Here is a 21,673-nt window from a genome sequence, read left to right as displayed (position 1 = left end):
CTAAATGTCCATCAACAGATGAATGAATAAAATATACAATGGAATACTACTCAGCCATAAAAAAAGAAAAAATGCCATTTGCAGTAATATGGATGGACCTGGATATTTTCATACTAAGTGAAGTAAGTCAGAAAGAGAAATACCATATGATATCACTTATATGTGGAATATAAAATATAGCACAAATGAACCTATCTACAAAACAGAAACAGACTCACAGACTCACAGATATAGAGAACAGACTTTTGGTTGCCAAGGGGAAGGGGGGGTGGGAGAGGAATGGACTGAGAATCTGGGGTTAGTAGATGCAAACTGTTACATATAAAATGAATAAACAACAAGGCCCGGGATTCCCTGGTGGCGCAGTGGTTGAGAATCTGCCTGCCAATGCATGGGACACGGGTTCGAGCCCTGGTCTGGGAAGATCCCACATGCCACGGAGCAACTGGGCCCGTGAGCCACAACTACTGAGCCTGCACGTCTGGAGCCTGTGCTCCGCAACAAGAGAGGCCACGATAGTGAGAGGCCCACGCACTGTGATGAAGAGTGGCCCCCACTTGCCACAACTAGAGAAAGCCCTCTCACAGAAACGAAGACCTAACACAGCCAAAAATAAATAAATAAATAAAAATTTAAAACAAAAAAAAAGACAACACTGGTGTAGCTTACTATTAGAGAAAACAAGCACCTAGGAAAAATATCTTTAATAAAAAAAAAAAACACAAGGTCCTACTGTATAGCACAGGGAACTATATTCAATTTCCTGTGATAAACCATAATGGAAAAAATTATTTAAAAAAGAAATGTATATATGTGTAAAACTGAGTCACTCTGATGTACAGCAGAAATTAACAACATTTTAAATCAACTATACTTCAATAAAAATTTTGTTAAAGAATTTTAAAAAAGAAATTCTCTATCCTATAGCAATGCGCAGAAGGATACTCAAGAATCTGACAGGCAGGGTGAGGTGAAGCTGAAACCAGAGCAAAGAGCAGCAAGGTAGACTTGCCTCTATCACCATGGAATTAAATGACTGAACCTGGGGCTTCCAACAAGGTGGACAAAAGCTGAATCTGCAACTCCCACATTTAATCCTGAATTCTTAAGTGTGGCTAAAGTGTTATCCCAGGGTGGTGTTGGCCCCATCAGTACTAAATGCAAATCATCTCTAGGGAAAGCATCCTCAATTTAGTATCTCAGGATTCCCACAGATCAGGTTCAGCCAAATATGAGCTCACAATTTTAAAAGTTACCAAACACACAGGGAAAAATCCATTCTCAGTCTCCTGAGAGAGATTAAGCAAAAATAAACAGACTTTAACCTTAAAGGACATAGACATTTAAATGATGAGATAAAGAAATGAAGTTTTAAGAAATATTTAAAGAAATAAATAATAGGTTACCAAAAAATTAAGGATTCTAGGAATAAGACTATGAAAATTTCCCAACCAATTTTGAGGGGAAAAAAACCCTAAAGCACCTAGAAATGAAAATTATTGTTAAAATGTAAAACTCAAGAATGAATGTGTTTCGCAGCTGATGAGACTTGGTGGAGGAGAGAATTACTAATCAGTTGATAAATGCAAAACACAGCACAGATTTGAAGACATGCAACATGAAAAGAGAAGTTAAGAGACACTGAGGACAATAAAAAGGTCAAATACATTTAGTAACAATCTCAAAGGGAATGAAAGAAAGGCAATAGGATAGTAATTCCAAATTTTCCAACAGCTAATGAAAGACAAGAACCCATAGATATCTAAAACACAACTTATGATAATAAGATTTAAATAAAATGTTATCTTCACTTTTAATTTCATAATGATATTAAAAGACCAAAAACAAAAAGAAACTCTTTAAATGCAGCCAGGTAGAAGAGCTAGATCAGTTAGTTACAAGGGTATAGACATTACAGTTATAACTAACTCTTCAACAACAGATACTGAAGACAGCAGCATATCATCTTCAAAATGCTGATAAAAATCGGTCAATCTGGAAATATTTGCTCAGAAAAGCTATCTCAACAATGAGAGTAAAATAAATGTATTTTGTGTTTTTAAGAGTGCTTTTATTCCTTCATGAAAGGAAGATGAATAATGATTGCTAAAGGAAAATCTGATGAAAGAAAGATAGTAAGCCAAGAAATTTGTAAATATGTAGGTAAATCTAAACAAGAATTACCTAAGAGTGTCTTATTTTCGGACTCAAAAAACCAAACAAAAAAACACCCAGAATTGAAATGAGCTATGGAGCCATGAAAAGACATGGAGGAAACTTAACTGCATGTTGCTAAGTGAAAGAAGGCAATCTGAAAAGGCCACACACTGTATGATTCCAACTGTATGACATTCTGGAAGAGGCAAAACTATGAACAGTAAAAAGATCAGTGGTTGCCAAGGATTTGTGGGGAGGAGGGAAGGAATAAATAGGTGAATGGCAGGGGATTTTTAAGGCAGCGAAACTATTATTTTGTATGATACTATAATGATGAATACATGTTATTATACATTTGTCAAGAACCGTAGTACAACAGAATGAACCCTAATATTAAACTATGAACTTTAGCTAATAATAATGCATTAATATAGGTTCATTGATTATAACAAATCTACCTCACTAACGTAAGGTTAAAAATATGGTTAATTAGGGGTGGGGTAAAAAGGAATATGGGAACTCTGTATATTTTGCTCAGTATTTTCTGTAAGCCTAAAACTATCCACCCCCAAAAATTAATAAATTAAAAAAAAAAAAAACAGAACTAAAATATCAGATCATTCAAGTTGGGGGTGGGGGTAGGGCTAAGGTGATCCAAGTTCTTTGTATTATTTGAAAAAAATGATTAAGATCTGATTAAAATATTCAGAACCTTAAAGTCAACACTTAGAGAACAGTCGTGGTTTTCAACCACACATGGAACACTTAAGAAAAACCAACCACATATTTTTATTTTGCTATAAAATTTTAAAGAACTGGTTTCATACAAATATGTTCTCTGAAAACAATCAAGCTTATTTATAAATCAAAAACAAGTGTAAATGAAAAATCCTCTGACAGGTAGGAATTAAATGCATATCTGAATAAGTCTTAGATCAAACAAAAATATTTGAAATCTATAAATACTCAGAACTAAATAATGAAAGTTATACATATAAAAACTTGGTGGATGCAGCTAAAGCAATACTTAGAGGGTTACTTATAGCCCTAAAATGCTCATATTAGAGAAAAAAAGACTAAAAATTTCCAGGGTTAAGCATTCATCAAGAAATTTAGAATAATCAGAGCAGCAAATAAATTAAAAGAAAGTAGAAAAAAAATTTTAGAGTGGAAATTAGTAAAATAGAAAACAAAGATAGAATCAAGAAGCCCAATATTGTCTTTAGAAAAGATTAATAAAATTGACAAATCTGTATAGTCTTGTTCAAAGATGAAAAAAATTACAAGGCACAAATAAAACTGGGGATGAAGAAAAAGAACTTAACCATAGATACAGGTGTGATTTTAAAATAATATCAATGATGACAATAAATTTGAAAACATAAAATAGGTCAACTTAGAGAAAAATAAAAATTTCTGAATATGTGAGACATTACCAAGATTCTAAGAGTCGGAGAGATACAAAAAGGTATAATCAGAGAAGTATTGCTCCCTCTTATCCCTATTGCCACGTTCTCATTCCTCCATCCATAGAGATGCTCCTTATTCTTTTTTATAGCTGCAGAGTGTGCTTTTGAAGGGACATATCAGTTTATTCAAACATTCTCCTGTATATGGGCATTTATGTTGTTTCAGATCCTATAATTTCTCGTAAAATTCCAAAAAGAGAATGAGTTTTCAATTGTTATTCAAAAGCTGATTATCCAGATTTTGAATCCTTTATAGCCTTTATTATCCTTTAAATTTTTATTTTTCCTCTTGGTTAAAATCTCAAAAGAGAGAGCATGATCAGGAAATGAAATGTAATTGGGCCATGTATAAGCTCTCCTGGGAAACTGTTGCCTTATTAGAACTCTAAGTGGAATAGTACGCTGGCCATGCAAAGGTAACAGGTTAAGTGTCATTTACATCCATTTCTGATATTAAAGAGATTCTAGTGAAAATTATTGCTTTGATTATTTCCCTATGTTTATATTTTGATTGAGAATGAGTCTCTCAATGCATTATTTGTGCTTATATTTTGATTATAAAGGATAGATTAAAATTAATTGTGATAAACTAGAGTAAAAGAAAAGAAGCAGAGGTAAATGTCCTGGAGCAGGCAGTTGTGGCCTACGTAAACAGAAGCTTCTCATTTCTGGTTAGCTTGACACCTGATTAATTTATTGCCAAAAGAAAAAACATCTTCAAATTGCTTAAATCTTTCTATATAATATTATTTAGAATAAACAGGACAACATTTTAGACAACAATCCAAAAGGTCCCTCCACCTAATTTTTATAGAACGGAATTTCCATAATTCTGTCTGTAATCACAAATGCAACAAAGATTTTATTCTGTTAGCATAAGTGTGTGTGTTTGCAGGGGCATGGATGGGGTGTTTAGCTTTTGTTCTTATTTGGACAAACTCACATAATTATTGACTGATGTCTATAGGGGAAAGAATATCAGGAACCTATACATTGTGACTTTAATAATATAACTTTCAAAATGTTGAAATGTTTGTTGAAGGAAGAAATTTTGTGTCAATTATCAGGCTGCATATAGTCAAGATGTATTTGGAATTCACTTCTCTTTGATTTTGAATCTTGAAGTCAAATCCATCAAGCATTTTCATATGATAATATTTCTAAACTGATGAGAAGAGTTTAATGTAAAAAAGGACTTCAAAATACGTACTTAAATCAGAGTTATGAATGTTCTAATTGTTCTTTTCTATGTCTAAGATTAGCTCCTGCTTATTCATAAACTGTACTCGACCTAACATACGCCAGTTATGGTATTTGTTCTATTCCAAACTACTTGCTAAATTCCTTGTTCAGATTAAAATTTTCCTGAGAACATTTTTGGATAGTTTAAGTGACAATTGCTTAAACTTATTTTATTAGCAACATCTTTGGGGGGATTCTGACAAGCTCAAGTAAATGGCAGGACAGTGCATAGGCCCACTAATTAAGTTCCACCAGCAGTTGAGTTTGAATAAGCAGAGGCCACAGAGGAAGGCACTGGCCCAGAGGCTAGACGTAGTTTCAGCAGCTGACAGGACAACCCCAGGGTCCCCTCACATACTGCAGGTGCATGCAATCCACTAAGAGCCTCTCTCTGGTTAGGTCTTCTTCCTGACAGCATTCCAAAGAGTATTAGAGATCACACATAAAATGAGACACCAGCATTTCATTCTTTCCGAAGCATTCACGTGCCTATGAGATGTCAGGCCTCGACTGAGGCTTTAGGAGAACGTACTTAAAAGATAATTCTTTGTCTTCTACCAGTGAAGTAAGAAAGACAGTCACACAATTCAACACAAATATAGCATGTGAACTAATGAAAGCATGTGCATGGCACAGAAGCAGTCCAGAGGAGGTGGTAGTTGACTGTGCCTGGTGATAGAGGCAAATCAGGGAGGTGTCAAAACAGGGAGCCGTCAAAAAATAACTGATGCTAAAAAAGAATAGAAGTTCTAATTTTTTCTATGAGTCTCGTATTTATGGTCATACCACATTTGCCATCTCTAAGATTGTACCCTAAATATAAGGCTGCTACACCTGTTAAAAGAGGAACGGCCTTCTTTGTCATATAAACTACCTTTGCTTCACCGACAGTGAGGCATTAGATATATCCAGACCTGGCTCCTGGAATTGTATCATCTTGGAAAACCTTGGAAATTTTTTCCCCAAGATTGCTTAATTCAAGCCTTAACTTCCTAATCTGCAAAATTAGGAGAAATTCTTATAACAAGAGTTATTGTAAGAAAAATATATAATATGATAATATATGACAATTTAAGTATCAAATAAATGAGGTTTTTCCACCCCGTCTAACCCACTCCCTGCCGTATATATGAATAAAAAAATATGTAAATTACATGAGAAATTTTAATCTAAATGTATCTACCTACTAGTTCCTGTTTTAAATTCATCAATTTGATTTCCATACATTTGTGATCATTATTCTATTTTAAATATGCTTAGATTTTCCATGATTCCAAGTATAGAAAACCAAAGGCCAAATGTTTGAAAATACTCAAGTTCATAACAAGAGAACACAGTAAGCTTATACATTTCATATCCTGCTCCCTGATTTTTCTGAAGAATTGAGATTTTAAAAAATACTCTTCCATTGTAGATAGAAATTTTAAAATAGTTGACTGCAGAAGGAGGGAAATTTCTGGGATGATGGAAATGTTTTATATCTTGTTTTAGGTGGTGATTACAGGAGTGAATAAAACTGTCAAAATTAATCAAACTGAACAGAGAAGATCTTTGTGTTCTGTTTTATATTATTCCCTCATAAAAAGTTTTTTTTAAATCTTCTATTCAAACCTCCCTTTCCGTAAGTGCTCATATTCTTCCAAAGTAAACTTCATACCAATAATTTCTTTTTTTATTGTCATACTTGTTGGTTGAAAAAAATCATTCTGGGGTAGCTTCTTTTTTCAGTCCATATTGTTAGTGGATTTAGTCAAACTGTTTATGTCTTTCCTTCCAGATTATCAGGGCCAAAGCTGAACAAAAACCAAGGCGAGATCTGCTGACCCTTAGGTGAACCCCTGGGCCTCCACCGGCTCTGATGCAGGCAGTGATTTGTCACAGTACTGCCTGCCGTCTGCTGATTCGTTTTTCAGTCATCCTAATCCAATATGGTTATTTAATTCTTATAATAACATCTTGAGAAAGTGCACTGACCAGTTGGCTAAAATTCAAATGTATTTACTAGCTTAGAAATTAAATGTAAAAAAAAAAAAAACCCTACCATTTTACAGGCATCTTTCATTTATTTCAATCTTCCCTGACCTTGAGTTTTCAAGGACTTTTTCTCCATTACTGACCCAGAAGATGAAATGTGTAACACAACAAAGTCAAACTCCCGTAAGTTCCACAAACCAGGAGAAAACCAAGAAGTCTTGGTAGTTCCTGAAAATAAAAATGGGAAATTTATAATGTTGAGTTCAAGGGAATTAAGAAAAAAATAGATCAATCAAATGGGTGAAGACAAGTCAATTTCAAAAGAGAGAGAAAGAGAGAGAGGGAGAAGGAAGAGAATTAAGTAGAACATGGAAAAACTCTTCTCTCCTCAGTTCTAAAATACTTAGAGAAGTTTTAGAAATAGCTAATCAAACTTTCAGACTAATTGTGTCAGCATTTATAATTAACATCAAGCTATAAAAGTCCTAAACAGAAAAATCTTAGCTAAAAGCCTATTGAAATAACAGGAAGTGTTCTGCCTTTTAGTGTGGAGAAAAAAAGAAAAGAAAAAGATCATCTACTATAGAGGCCTAAAAAAAAGACTTTGATTGCTAAAATCCACACAGGTATAACTTTCTAGAGTTAAATACTATAGCATTTCTGTAAGCAGTTATAGCAAATTCAGGCTATTGGCTCTCTAGGCTAAGCATATCCCAATAAATTGAAGTCACACCAGAGAACATTATTTTATACAACTCTTCAGTGAGCCCCTTTCTGAGTCAACTAACAATTTCCTAACTTATTTTTGAAATACAAAGCTGACTTAAATAAGTGTTATAATATTGGAATAACTGTGGGAATTCAGAGAACATTGTAATTCATTCCTAATTCAGGTGGAGGGCAGGAAATTGCAGGATATTACAACAGGGTGGCTTTCATGTGGGCCTCCAAAGATGGACAGATCTTGAAACTATTTTGTCTTGCTTGTATAACACATTTATGAAAAATTACAAAATGTGGATCAGCAAAAAGAAGAACTCTAGTCCCATAAGAGACAACTCATAATCCCACTAATTAGAAAAATTACCATTGTTAACACTGACTTTTTTCTATAAGCAGAGACATGGAAATTTATAATAAACATGCAGTTTTCTGACAAGTTTCTCTTAATGCATGGTAAGCATGTTTACATCTTTCTGGTATTTAGTTTCGGGTGATAAGATGTGTTTACCTTAATTTATTAACCAATTATCATTTTGTAGAATTTTAAAAATTTCTAGTCATTTGTTACTATAGACATCTAAGATTTGTTAAAACATTTTTCAACAGTATATATATCTTTGAGTAGTCATCAAATTCTTTCTTTAGGAAAAATTCCTAGAAGTGGAATTGCTGACATATACTGATGTGTTCTTTTCTCTATAATCTATTAACTTGCTCTGTTTTACTATGTAACCCTCTTGATCTTACTTCTCTGTCCAACTACTGGATCATTTCTTTGATCCCCTTTCAAGCAACATAACTCAAGAGTTGTTGATATGCACTACATCCAATCCAATTCTTCTTCTTTTCCTCTCTCATAACCATTCCAATCAGGCTTTTCCCCAACCACTCCACCAAAACTGCTCTTATCCAGACAACCAATGACACTCCTTCCCTCCATTTTGTTAAATCCCAGAATAAATCTCATTCATCATCTTATTTGATCACACAGTGGCTTCTGAGATAGATAATCATTCCCTCCTTATAGAAACGTTTTCTTCCCTTAGATCCAGGACACCACACGCTCTTGGTTTCCCTTCTCCCTCACTGGCCACTCACTTTGTCCCCCTATCCTACTGACCCTCATTCTCTTGGTGATCTCATTACATCTCATAGTTTTAAATACCATCTCCCTGTCAATGGATTCCAGCTATTATCTGTGGTCTAGTTCTCACTCCTAAACTCCAAAGTCAAATACACAAACTCACACACACTGCAAACTTACCATGCCCAAAACTCAACTCCTGATCTTTATTCATCTTGCTTAAAAAACAAAACAACCTGCCCCATCCAGTCTTTCCCCTTCAATGATCATCCTTCTTATTACTCAAGTCTAAAACAGAATCCTCCTTCCTCCTTGACCTTTTTTCAATCTTATACCACCTTTAGTTCATGAAATCTTATTGACTCTAAGTCTAAAATATATCTAGAACCTCACCACCTCCACTTCTGCTAGTCTGGTCCATTATTTCTCCCCTGACTTAAAGAGCCCCAACTGGTCTCTCTGCTTTTGCCCTTAATCCCTGTAACTATTTCCAACGCAGAGGACCGAGTGATTCTTTTAAAATGGAAGTCAGATCTTGTCACTCCTCTCCTTCTCCATTTGACTCAGAATAAAAGCCAAATTCCTACAATGCTCTATAAATCCTGCACTCTGTGGTGCCTGACCACCTCCCACCCATGTATCCTCCCCGACCTTGTCTTCTACCTTCTACTTTTTTCCTGGCTCACTGCTCCAGCCCCCCTGACCTACTAGCCATTCTGAGAACTTATCAGGCACATGACTGCTTCAGGGCCTTTGCACTGGCTATTTCCTTTGTCTGCAGTGCTCTTCCTTCTGATACCTTCATGGCTCAGTCCCTTGAATCCTTCAGCTTTTTACACAAATATCACTTTCCCTGTGAGATCCTAATTGACTTCCCACTTTAAAAATGCCTCCCCCTTTCAGCGTTTACTCTGCTCCTTCTCTGCTTTTTCTCCACAGCATTTATCACCTTCTGATGTATTACATATGTTATTTATGTAATATGTTTATTTTTCTTGGTCCCCCCAAAAATGTATCCATAAAAGCAGTAATTTTTTTCTGATTCATTCAATACTGGAGGAGGGTCAACGTTACAGATTCACATTTTATGCTTTTGATCCAGATTTCCAACTTGCTTCTCAAGAAAGGAAAGTATTTAAATAAGTAGATAAGATGGAGAAGGAGGGGCTTCCCTGGTGGCACAGCGGTTAAGAATCCGCCTGCCAATGCAGGGGACACGGGTTCGAGCCGTGGTCCAGGAAGATCCCACATACCGCAGAGCAGCTAAGTCCGTGTGCCACAACTACTGAGGCTGTGCTCTAGAGCCCGCGAGCCACAACTACTGAGCCCGCGTGCCACAATTACTGAAGGTCACGTGCCTAGAGCCTGTGCTCTGCAACAAGAGAAGCCACCACAGTGAGAAGCCCGTGCACCGCAACAAAGAGTAGCCCCCGCTCACCACAACTAGAGAAAGACCTGCGTGCAGCAACGAAGACCCAATGCAGCCAAAGATAAATAAATAAATTTATTAAAAAAAAAAAAAAGATGGAGAAGGAGTTGAGGGCATAGTACTGGCAAAACCACTGACATGCAAAAAAGCAAAATAGTGCACTGGTCTCCAGGTGCTCCTGATGTTCCAAAGTGGAGATACAGGATTGACTTAAAATAGGAACACATCCATGGAACAAAGCAACATGTTAACCGAAAGCACAAAATCAATTCATTCCACGTGAAGAATGGAAAGGATGAAATGACAAAGGCGTTCCACACTAGGATACTGATTGAGGCACTGGGACACAGTGAAAATTTTTTATCACAAATAAGTTTGACAAAGTGCCAAAGTGTATTGGGAAGGGCAGCTGTCTTTGAAAAGGTAATGAAAACTATGGATCCTCCCACGAAAATTAGATGTACCTAAAAGTTTAGAGAGTTTACCACCCTCCCCAAAACCTATCCATAGACTACCATGGGCCAAAGATTGAGAATCCTAATTAAGAGAAAAGAATCCCACTTAAATATTATTTCAGCATCATAACAATCACTTGAATGAAAAGGATGCCTGGATAAAAACATGGGTAGTTGCAATTCTGAGCTGTAACATTTTGAGTAAATATTTGAAGCTAAAGTTTACTCTACTAAAAGAAAGGATCCAACTGCCATGTCTTAAATGTCCAGTAGAATTAAACATCCCAAAGTTACCTCAGTGAATGTGTAAACTGAAAGTTTCTTATTGCTTGATATAAATAATTTTATAAAGTTCACAAGGTAATCAGAACTAAGACTACGAAAATAGCAAACATTCCATCCAAACAGTCGGAGCTATTGTCTCTCTGGCTTCTGTACAATTTTATCATTTAGTGTCTTTCATCTAAATAATTCACAGAAGTGATATTAATGAGTCTTGCTTCACTACCGAATACTCCTTCTCTCTGTACCACAGAATCCAGAAATAATTAAAGGAAATTCAGCTTGGGTAGTTCTTGCTCAGCTATATGTCTGGAGAGGGATATGGTAAGGGAAGGGAGAGGGTCGTATTTACATCTAAATACAAACAGCTCTTTATTCACTGAGACCATTCGCGACACTATAATAACACGAATGCGAAGAACTCCTCTGTCTGAAATCTATTCCATATCCGATATCTGACGCCAATCCTTACCGTGATAAAGGTCACAAAAGCAAACCAAGAGGCACTGAATTTAAATATAGTCCTGAGAGGTCTCTCTGGTTGGTTTCTTTTCCCTGTTGACACTCAGAAGAAATTTACCAACAGCCATCAGCTGAATTCATCCAAGCTGGATGCAGGCCAAGAAGCAGCAGTATTGTTGAAATCTGGGCGGCGAGGGGGAAGGGTGACTGGCACATCAGTCGGGTGAAAACATGCGGGAACTGATGGGCAGCAGCTGGAAGTTCGGCCACGCTGGCAGGGGGACATACGAGTGGTTAACCAGTGAACCGAGCCTACCTCTTCTGGAAACCCATCTGCAGGTTTGTACCTATGACTTATGCCTTTTCTTCCCCAAAGTATCTTTGTTAGCTTTAAAACCAACAATGCCTACATTTTTAGGAAAACTTATTGGCAACATTTTGTATTACATGTGTGACAAAAATATGAATTCACTGACTGGCTTGGTCTAAGGAACTACCTTGAAAGTTGGTATCTTTTGACAATGATAAACTCAAGTAAAACTTGTCACAAATATATTCTAAGAACACTTGATATACCAAATATATCAAAGAACACCGAAGCTAGAAGTCAACAAATTTTTATGCCTTGGTATGACAACTTTGTTCTTTGCTCAGTCTACATTAAAAAAAAAAGAGAGAGAGAGAGACTCCCTTTGGCTCTCCAGCTGTTTCTAAGAGTTAGCAGAAGCGAAGGATCTTACTTCAGGAAGGGCAGCAGAGGGTTAAGGAGGCTTTGCCTCTCACTAAGAAATGCAGCAGCTGTTTTGCTTTACCTGGGAAATCCCCGAAGAAGTCTCAATCTGAGGCGTCATTAAGGAAAAATACTTGTAGAAACCTAAAAACTCAGAATTAATTTTACAATCAGCAGGGAAATGAGTGATACTACTGTCTCACCAGAAAGGGGGAAACAAACCTATTTTCTTGTTTTCTGGAAAATCGAGTGGTGAGATTGGTATTTAAATTCTCTAAAACCACTTTTAACAGAAATAAATTATACACGTATATATGATATATCCTGCAGCAGTTACACTTTCTATTGGTTATTTCTTTAAAGTATTCCCTGAACAGCAAAGTCCTTGAGAAATATTAAAAGTTAAAAAACCACGTTGAGGGTAGTGAAACAATTAGAATATTTGACTAAAAAAAGACATCTTGGAAGGGTAAGCTGGGACAAAGTGAGAGAGTGACATATACATATATACACTACCAAATGTAAAACAGATAGCTAGTGGGAAGCAGCCGCATAGCACAGGGAGATCAGCTCGGTGCTTTGTGACCACCTAGAGGGGTGGGGTAGGGAGGGTGGGAGGGAGGGAGACGCAAGAGGGAAGAGATATGGGGATATATGTATATGTATAGCTGATTCACTTTGTTATAAAGCAGAAACTAACACACCATTGTAAAGCAATTATACTCCAATAAAGATGTTAAAAAAGAAAAAGACATCCTTTCTGCATTAACAAAATCCACAACAGTTTGAACCAATATACCATGAATCATTAAATAAACAAATTAAGGATACCGTCATAAATTTGTTCATAGCTCTGTGATCTCTTAACTAAGAAGAAAGAAGAGTTCTTTATCTTAAGAAACTGTCCTAATCTGCGGTATTAGATAAATCTTTCAGTGCCACTCAATATTTGGACAAAATAACCAATGGACGTACCAATTACAGAAGGGGACTGTAGCATCTCTCTTTTCACAAATTTTTGCAACTAATAGCATTAATAGCATAATGGTAAGCAAGAGGGTCTATTACAGAAAAACTTTTAAATAGAATATTAAGTATTTTCATATTCTATGCATACTGAAGTTAGAGGGTTTAATAGAGTATTTAAAATTTGATGCCCACAACTGTTTAGAAATTATTATCATCCACGTTACTGAAGGAGAATGAAGGAGAAATCAGTTATGCAAAATGGCTCTTGTTTATCAAGGTTGAAGAGTGATTAAGTATTAAGAGATAATAGCTTTAACATTTTAAGTGATTCATCTAGTGGAAGAAAATAAACGTAGTTAAATTGCTTTTTCAGTCCAACTTGATTTTTTAATAACTGTAGGAAATTTATTTGAGTTCTTATAGCTTTTATAATCAAAGTCCTTGTTACGGCACAACAGATTTTAAGTTAACAGTTCTGATAAACTAGATTATGTGTGAGAAAACAGAAAGAATTCATAGTTCACTGATTCATTAAATTCTCATGCCAGCCCTCCAAAAAAGATGTTCTTATTCTCATTTCATAGAGAAGAAAAAGTAGACACAGAGGGGGCAAGTGAATGGTTCATGGTCACGCAGGTATCAGAAGGTCATATTGGAATTCAAGACCACAGCTGTCAAAGCCCAAAGACGATGTTCTTCTTCCCAAGAAGACCGTTAATTGTACACACTTTAACTTAAAAATATCTTAACTCATATCTCAGAGAAAACAAAATATTTAGCAGTGTAAATATTAAATAAACCATCTAATTTTGAGTCAGAATTAACAACACAGTTGTAAATTCTTTAGGAATTAAAAAATATTATACGAACAACACTAGATAAGTCAGTCTCTTAAGAGGTCAAGACGAGCAAAACATTTGTTCTTTCCACCAAAATCAAGGCAAAAACCTCAGCTTTCATAGTTTTATTACTATAAGTTTTATTTTAAATCAGTAGATAAAGATCTTAATATGTTGTTTCTTTAAACACAATTATAAGGCTTTACACTGTTTTCTTTTCCTCTGTAGTAGTATACATTAACATTCACATGTGTTGTGAATGAACAGAGAAGCTTTTTAATACTTCATTATTTCTTAGTAGCTTTGTGTAAAGCGATGTCTATGCAATTTGGAACAGGACTTAATTTTTCATATGGCTTTTCTACCTTGCTGTTGGAGTATCATTTCATGCCTATTATTTACTCCATCAAGAACCATCATTATTCTTGTGAACTGATACAATAAAATCAATACCTTTTAGGTTGCTTAAGAATGAATTTATCTGCAATTCTTGGGCTTCCCTGGTGGCGCAGTGGTTAAGAATCTGCCTGCCAATGCAGGGGACACGGGTTCGAGCCCCGGCCCACGAAGATCCCACATGCCGCGGAGCAACTAAGCCCAGGCGCCACAACTACTGAGCCTGCGCTCTAGAGCCCGTGAGCCACAACTACTGAAGCCCCAGCGCCTAGAGCCCGTGCTCCGCAACAGGAGAAGCCACCGCAATGGGAAGCCCGCGCACTGCAATGAAGATTACCCCCGCTCGCTGCAACTAAAGAAAGCCTGCGTGCAGCAACAAGGACCCAACACAGCCAAAAATAGATAGATAAATAAATAAATTTTTAAAAAAAAGAATCCGCCTGTCAATGCAGGGGACACGGGTTCAAGCCCTGGCCCGGGAAGATCCCACATGCCACGGAGCAACTCAGCCCATGTGCCACAACTACTGAGGCTGTGCTCTAGAGCCCGTGAGCCACAACTACTGAGCCTGTGTGCCACAACTACTGAAGCCCATGCACCTAGAGCCCGTGTTCCACAACAAGAGAAGCCACCTCAATGAGAAGCCCGTGCACCACAATGAAGAGTAGCCCCCCACTCACCGCAACCAGAGAAGAGCCACGCACAGCAACAAAGACCCAACACAGCCAAAAATAAAATAAATAAATAAATTCATCTGCAATTCTTAAGAGAATTCCAAATTTCCATATTTATCTTACAAATATTGCAAAAACATATTGAGGAAATTTCAAAATCTCAATCATCATAAGCATCAGCTATCCAATCGGATTTCAAATGTTGATTATATGAGATATGAGCACATAACAATGTCAGATTTTACTCTAGAATTAAAGAAGTCAGTTCCATATAATCCTTCTGTGGCAATAAAACATTATTGGTCTAATTCTAAACAAAACAAGCACATAAATAGTAAGAGTTCTCATTCAAAGAATGAGTGATGGACCTGCCAACTAAAATTTATCCTAATATTTTTGCTTCAGTGGAAACTGTAGGGTACCCTTGTGTACTTTTGACATTCTGAATTCATACTTTATCACGGAAGTGCACTTTACTTCATGCAGGCTCGAGCTCATTGGCATAAATGAATGATTAGAGTGATTTTTAGAGTGAGTAAATGATAAGGAGAATACAAGATGAAGACAAAGATCAGCCTAAGAAATGCAGGGGTCTTCTTTCCCCATCTTCTAACTCAGTTCCGTTCCCTAACTCCAGGGCACCCGGAAGGTAAGTTCCACCCAGGCAGATGTGGAGCCCTTCCTGTACATCCTTCTTCCAGCCACCGTCCTGCTCTTCCTGGCCTTTCTGCTGCTTTTCCTGTATCGCCACTGCCAGGCCTCTCAGCCCCAGGGGCAGGTTTCCGGCCTCGACCTTCCAGAGCACCTGCCTGCAGGAGAGGTGACCGACTTCCTGCCGGGCTTACCCTGGAGCAGCGAGCAGACCTTCCCTTACTCCCCACTGCCCGGGGAGGTAGCCCTTCTCTCGTGTTCGCCACCCTCCTATGAAGAGGCCACCAGGAACGCCCCTGGAGGAGAGGCTCTGGATGCGGGCCTTCAGTATAAAGCGGGTTCACCTGGGCTGGACGTGCCGCTATAAACTGCTCTTGTAACCATTAAAACACAGCTCTCCACCCTTCACTGAGCCCGCCTGAGCAGGGGGGCAAGGGCCTCTGGACCTAAGAAGCTGCAATTCACTGGCCAACACCTGGATGAATGGGGATGGGGGGAGCTTGACAAACGTCAATCTTGTTAACGCATTTTCAAGTTCCTTAGGGAAAAATCTCCCCAGGTTGTTCTAAAGATGACCGGGCTCTTTTATAACATATAACGGCCCTGAGAAAAACAAGAAAGTTCTATGCGAGTTGAGGAAGAAAAAGAATTACTAGTGAACATAGGAAATAGCTCTGAAAAGAAAGAAAAACAGAAAAATGTTGATAAGCCAAAGATAACTTGCTTTTGCCACCAAAATAAAACTTTTCTTCCTACACAAGTTTTTCAGGGCCTCATCATTTCACTTCTGTGTGAAGATGCATGGAGAGTTCTAGAAGGTGAGAGAAACACCTCTAGAGCTGTAGTAGTAAATAATGGTGAAATGTCCCAATATTAATAATAAAGAACAGACACTTGCAAACATTTTAGTTTAAGAAAAAAATAAAGCTCTCCAAAGTTCTCTCCTTTGTAGTTTTGCTCTTGCTTACATTCTGATTTGCTTCCTAGAAAGAGAGGATTTGGCTTAGTTACATGTGAATGTCTCACACTAGAATATTGCGGGTTGTCTGACCATGCAGTGGCAGAACAAAGGGTAGCTGCTCTCACACATGATCTTGGGGGACACAGTGACAGTGTGTGCCTTCACCAAGCAGCAGGAACAAGAATAGAAATCAGTTTAACATTGGAAGGGAAAAGTCGAAATCTTGGATCACATGGTAAAGAGAAACACAGATAAGCTCTAACAGGAATCTTATACATCACATAGTTCAAACTCTTGCTTTGCCGATGTCAAAACTAGAGCTCAGAGAGGTTAAGTAACTTGTCCAGTGTTAAATACCACCTAAGAGGCAGAGCTGGGACCAGAAGCCTGGCATCTCCATCCTGGGCCAGAGCAGCTTCCACCGTGCCAGCTGGTCTCCCAAGAAATTGCAAATGTGGAATTTCAGTCCCTGCTCCTGACTGGGGGTCAGGGCTCACAACAGGATGGACATAGCTCTGAATTTGGAATGGGATACAAATCTCCCTCCATGATTTTCAAATGGGGAGGTAGAGGTGGGTCATGTACCACTTGGGGGCTGTATCAGGATACCCATGGGGGTGGGTATCAGGATAAGAACCACACATGGTTCTTAAACTCGTACTCATTGCTGTAGTTTCGGGGGAAAAAATATTTTTAGTGTTTTCACAGTATAAACTGCAAAACCAAACAACCTTTTGATGGTTCAAAATGAACAAAAAATGACTCTTTAAAGCTTTTTTGACATGAACATTTTTATGCTAGATATGCAACGTGGTACAGTTTTAGAAAAATAAAGTAGGATGCGTTACTTTTCAAATGTAATCTGAAAGAAATAAAGTAATTTCTTTGAGGGCTGAAGCAAAATATAATGTATTTGAGTGAAAAATCAATAATATTTCTTTCAGGAAAATTGTACTGGACAATTCTCTAATGATCTTTAAGGGAAGTAAATAAACAAATGGAAATGAGAAGCTCAGCAGACAGCCTTCTTTTTTTAATCCTAAGAATCTAGTTCTCTTGTGAGACTCTGTTGAGTCCTTCCCAGCTGCCATTTCTTCCTCTTCCCTTGCTAACAGAACCCTGATTTGGTTCTGGGATCCTGGAACCACCTGTGAGAGGCAGACCAGATCCCGCCCGACGACAGGGGATGCATCATGATAATTAATTATGCTGATCTCAATTCCTTCACCGGTGGCTGATTTGGTCTTTGGGAATGAAGGAGAGATCTACACAGGAGGAGAGGCTTGGTCTAAAAAAGATTGCCTCATATTAAAAATAAATGCATGGAAGGAGATACTCTTCCTCTTTGCTGGATGTTATGTATCTGCATGTGATGCTTAGAGCTGCAACAGCCATCCTACAACCATAAGGCAAGACATCAGCCAGGACTAGTATTGAGGATAGTAGAGTAGAAAGATGGAAAACACCTGGGTTGATGATTGTCAAGCAGCTGAATAACCCTGCAACTGTCTATATTTTAATGAGAGAATACCTTTCCTACTGCTTAAAGCCATTTAAGCCATGCTTGTTACTTGTAGACAAAAGCATCCCAATTGCCACAATTTCAAAGGCTAATAAGGAAATGCGTTGCCGTGTTTAAAAATGTTCTGGTAGACTTACTTGAAATAAGTAGTCAGTGTTAGGACTCATTGAAGATGTTGCCAATGATGTAGCTAAGGAAACATTTTCTCTTATGGAACCAAACTGAAGAATTGAAGAAAATAAACTACAGCTAAACTATTGCCAAACTACAGCCCCTAGGCCAAATGCCACTTGCAACCTGTTAATTGTACATCCTGTGAGACAAGACTGATTTTTACAGTTTTTAATAGTTAAAAAAAAAACAGGGGCTTCCCTGGTGGCGCAGTGGTTGAGAATCCGCCTGCCAATGCAGGGGACACAGGTTCGAGCCCTGGTCTGGGAAGATCCCACATGCCGCAGAGCAGCTGGGCCCGTGAGCCACAATTACTGAGCCTGCGCGTCTGGAGCCTGTGCTCCCCAACAGGAGAGGCCGCGATAGTGAGAGGCCCGCGCACCGCGATGAAGAGTGGCCCCCGCTTGCTGCAACTGGAGAAAGCCCTCGCACAGAGACGAGGACCCAACACCGCCATAAATAAATAAATAAATAAATAAAAATTAAAAAAAAAAAAAAAAACAAAAAAAAAAAAAAAAAAGAAAAATATGTCATGACGCATGAAAACTATATGAATTAGAATTTTGGTGGCTAGAAATAAAGTGATTGGAACCCAGCCACGCCCATTTGCCTATGGCTGCTACATCAAGAGTTGGGTAGTTACAACAGAGACCCTATGACCTTCAAAGCCTAAAATATTTACTGTCCGTTCCTTTAGCGAAGAAGTCTGCCGAAACCCGCAGCACACCAGTGGACTTCAACCCTAGTTCCATGGTAGAATTACTCGAGGAACTGCTAGAAATACTGATACCAAGACCCATCTAGACCAATTAAACAGAAATAGAGCCAGTGATTCTAATAGAAGGCAAGGCTGAAAGTCCTCTCTCTAGGTAATGTGGGCGGGTACGAACTACAGGCGAGCTTCAGTGTGGACAGATGTACGGTAACAGGTTTAGAGAAAACTAGATCTGTAAATCTAGCTTTGAACCATCATTTATAACCCAGCATTCTCTGTAAACCCCTTCCTGAAGCCATCAGCCTAATGTGCGTCTGCCACCAATTCAATTCACAAAGCAGGATTTGCCAGCAGAATATTAGAAACAACAGTGCATCCTTGTTTAAATGTTGACACGACTGGCACACATGGGTAGTACTAGCTGTCAGCACTCCGAGACAGAGTGGAATTTTTTAAAAATCCAGGGATGAAAGAACTAGACCTTTAACAGCTAAAAAGTATTTGGGGAAGCAATCATTGTAGCCAGAAAAGATTAAGAATGGGAGGGAGGATACGAGGAACGGTGACCAGAATGTGAACATTTTCACTAAGTTCTACGTGGGGCGAGAAAATATCACTCAGGCAACATTTTATACAAAGGAAAAGGAGTCCAGTTTCCGGTCCGGCATGAAAAGAGCTTGAAAGTCCTTCCTCCATCCTAACAACAAGAAAAAGCTGAACAAACTGAAAAATCAACAACTCTTCTTAAATCCCTCAGAGAACTGAGGTCACAAACTGCTGGCCCCCAGATTAGAGAGGCAGACAGGCAGATACAAAGAATCACAACTTACCTGAGCAGAAATCCGCAAGCAGAAACCCCCTCAGGAACCAGCGCCAGGGTGGGGAAAGTTCAACTGTAATTGAAGGATTGCTGGAGGCTCAGAGTACACAAATCTGAGAATTAAAAACTCCAGAGGGGCCCAAACTCAGTTAGTCTCGCCTCTAGGAGCCCTCCCAGATTCTCACAGTGGAGCTCTGGGGAAGAAAACCTTCTCGTGCTTCCAGCAGAAGGAGAAGAGGAACCATCTTGAAATGCGCCAGAACGTGCTGATCTTCTTAACAAGGTCTGCCCTCAGGAGAAACTACTTCACCAGAGCCTAACCTACTGGGGTTTTATCAGAGCCTAACTCACCTGGGGGGAGGGAAATTCCCAGCCCCAGCTGGTTCTAGTCTTACTCTGCGGATGGGAAATACCCAACTCCAGCCCTGCGAGTTATCTTGTTCCAATTAATGGGGGAAAAGAAAAAGCAACAGAGAAGCGCTTGTGAAGTTCACAGACCAGCGGCATAGGCTCACTACAAAACTGAGACCTAATCATAAAACTATAAAACGTTTTCCCTTGCCCCACACCTAACCACCAGCCACCACATTATCAAAGGCCTATGTACTGCAGTCCCTTTCACCTGGTACATTGAGTTTACCTTTCAAGAAAAAATTGTAAGTCATACTAAAAAGCAAAAAACACAGTTTGAAGAGACAGAGCAAACATCAGAAACAGATTCAGAGATGGCAGGAATGTTGTTGGAATTATCAGACCAGGAATGTAAAATAAATATGATTAATATGCAAAGGGCTCTAATGGAAAAAAAATAGACAACATGCAAGAACAGATGGGCAATGTCTGCAGAGAGTTGGAAATTCTAAGAATGAACCAAAAGGAAATGCTAGAAACCAAAAACACTGTAACAGAAATGAAGAATGCCTTTGATGGGCTTATCAGTAGACTGGACATAGCTGAGGAAAGAATCTCTGAGCTTAAGGAAATGTTAATAGAACACTTCCAAAATGGAAAAGCAAAGAGAAAAAAAAACTGAAAAAAAAAAAATCAAAGCAGAATATCCAAGAACTGTGAGACAACTACAAAAGGTGTTACATACGAGTAATGGGAATCCCAGAAAGAGAAAAGAAAGAGAAAAGAACAGGAGAAATATCTGAAGCAACAATGGTGGCAAATTTCCCTACATTAATGTCAAACCACAGATCCAGGAAACTCAGAGAATATCAAGCAGTAATAATGCCAAAAACAAAACAAAACAAAACAAACAAAAACTACACCTAGGCACATTATATTCACACTGCAGAAAATCAAAAATAAAGAAAAAATCTTGAAAGAAGCTGGCAGGGGGTTGGGGGAGAGAGCCTTACCTATAGAAGAGGAAAGATGAGAATTACACACAACTGCTCCTCAGAAACCATGTGGTCCCAAAGACCAAATCAGCCCCTGGTAAAGGAACCGAGATCACCATCTTCTGATGTTAGAATAAGGTATCATAAGCATCAACAAACTCTTAAGCCCCAACATATTCTTAGTGCAGTGCAGGACTCTCAACATAGAGTTAAAACTTACCTTCTCCTTCTCCAATTCCCCAGCGTTTTCAGACAATACACATAGTTGGATGTTTTGAAGGGCCAGCATTAGCATTCATCTTCTCCACCTGGATTCGGAACAAGGTGAGGCCAAAGTTAAATTTTCTCACTTCAAACACTGAATCTTCTTGGTTCTAAATTATTCATTAGTTACTCCTTTATCACATTCATAAGACCTGTCTCAGAGGGTTGTTAGAAGGATACAGCGTTAAAACACACATCTGCCAAAAAGGCAGAGTAAGTACTAGTGCCTTTCTGTATTTATCAGCCCATATAATACGTCATGTGTTCTTAATCTCTTGTAGGGAAACTAAGACATCAGGGCCCGTCTGTCCATTAGCCTCACCAGGCACCATGCTTAG

General features: G+C 38.3%; 1 protein-coding gene across 1 annotated transcript; it reads left to right on the top strand.

Annotated features, from left to right (window-relative positions):
• Positions 1–11,508: 11,508 nt before the first annotated feature.
• SMIM28 (small integral membrane protein 28) lies at positions 11,509–15,869 on the top strand. The gene is given in 3 exon segments (XM_036871241.1): positions 11,509–11,616; positions 15,523–15,844; positions 15,847–15,869. Coding segments are annotated over 3 exon segments (453 nt in total).
• Positions 15,870–21,673: the final 5,804 nt, after the last annotated feature.

Source organism: Balaenoptera musculus, chromosome 12 (genome assembly GCF_009873245.2).
Source record: "Balaenoptera musculus isolate JJ_BM4_2016_0621 chromosome 12, mBalMus1.pri.v3, whole genome shotgun sequence".
NCBI classification, from domain to species: Eukaryota; Metazoa; Chordata; class Mammalia; order Artiodactyla; family Balaenopteridae; genus Balaenoptera; species Balaenoptera musculus.
This window is presented reverse-complemented; position numbering and strand designations above follow the sequence as displayed.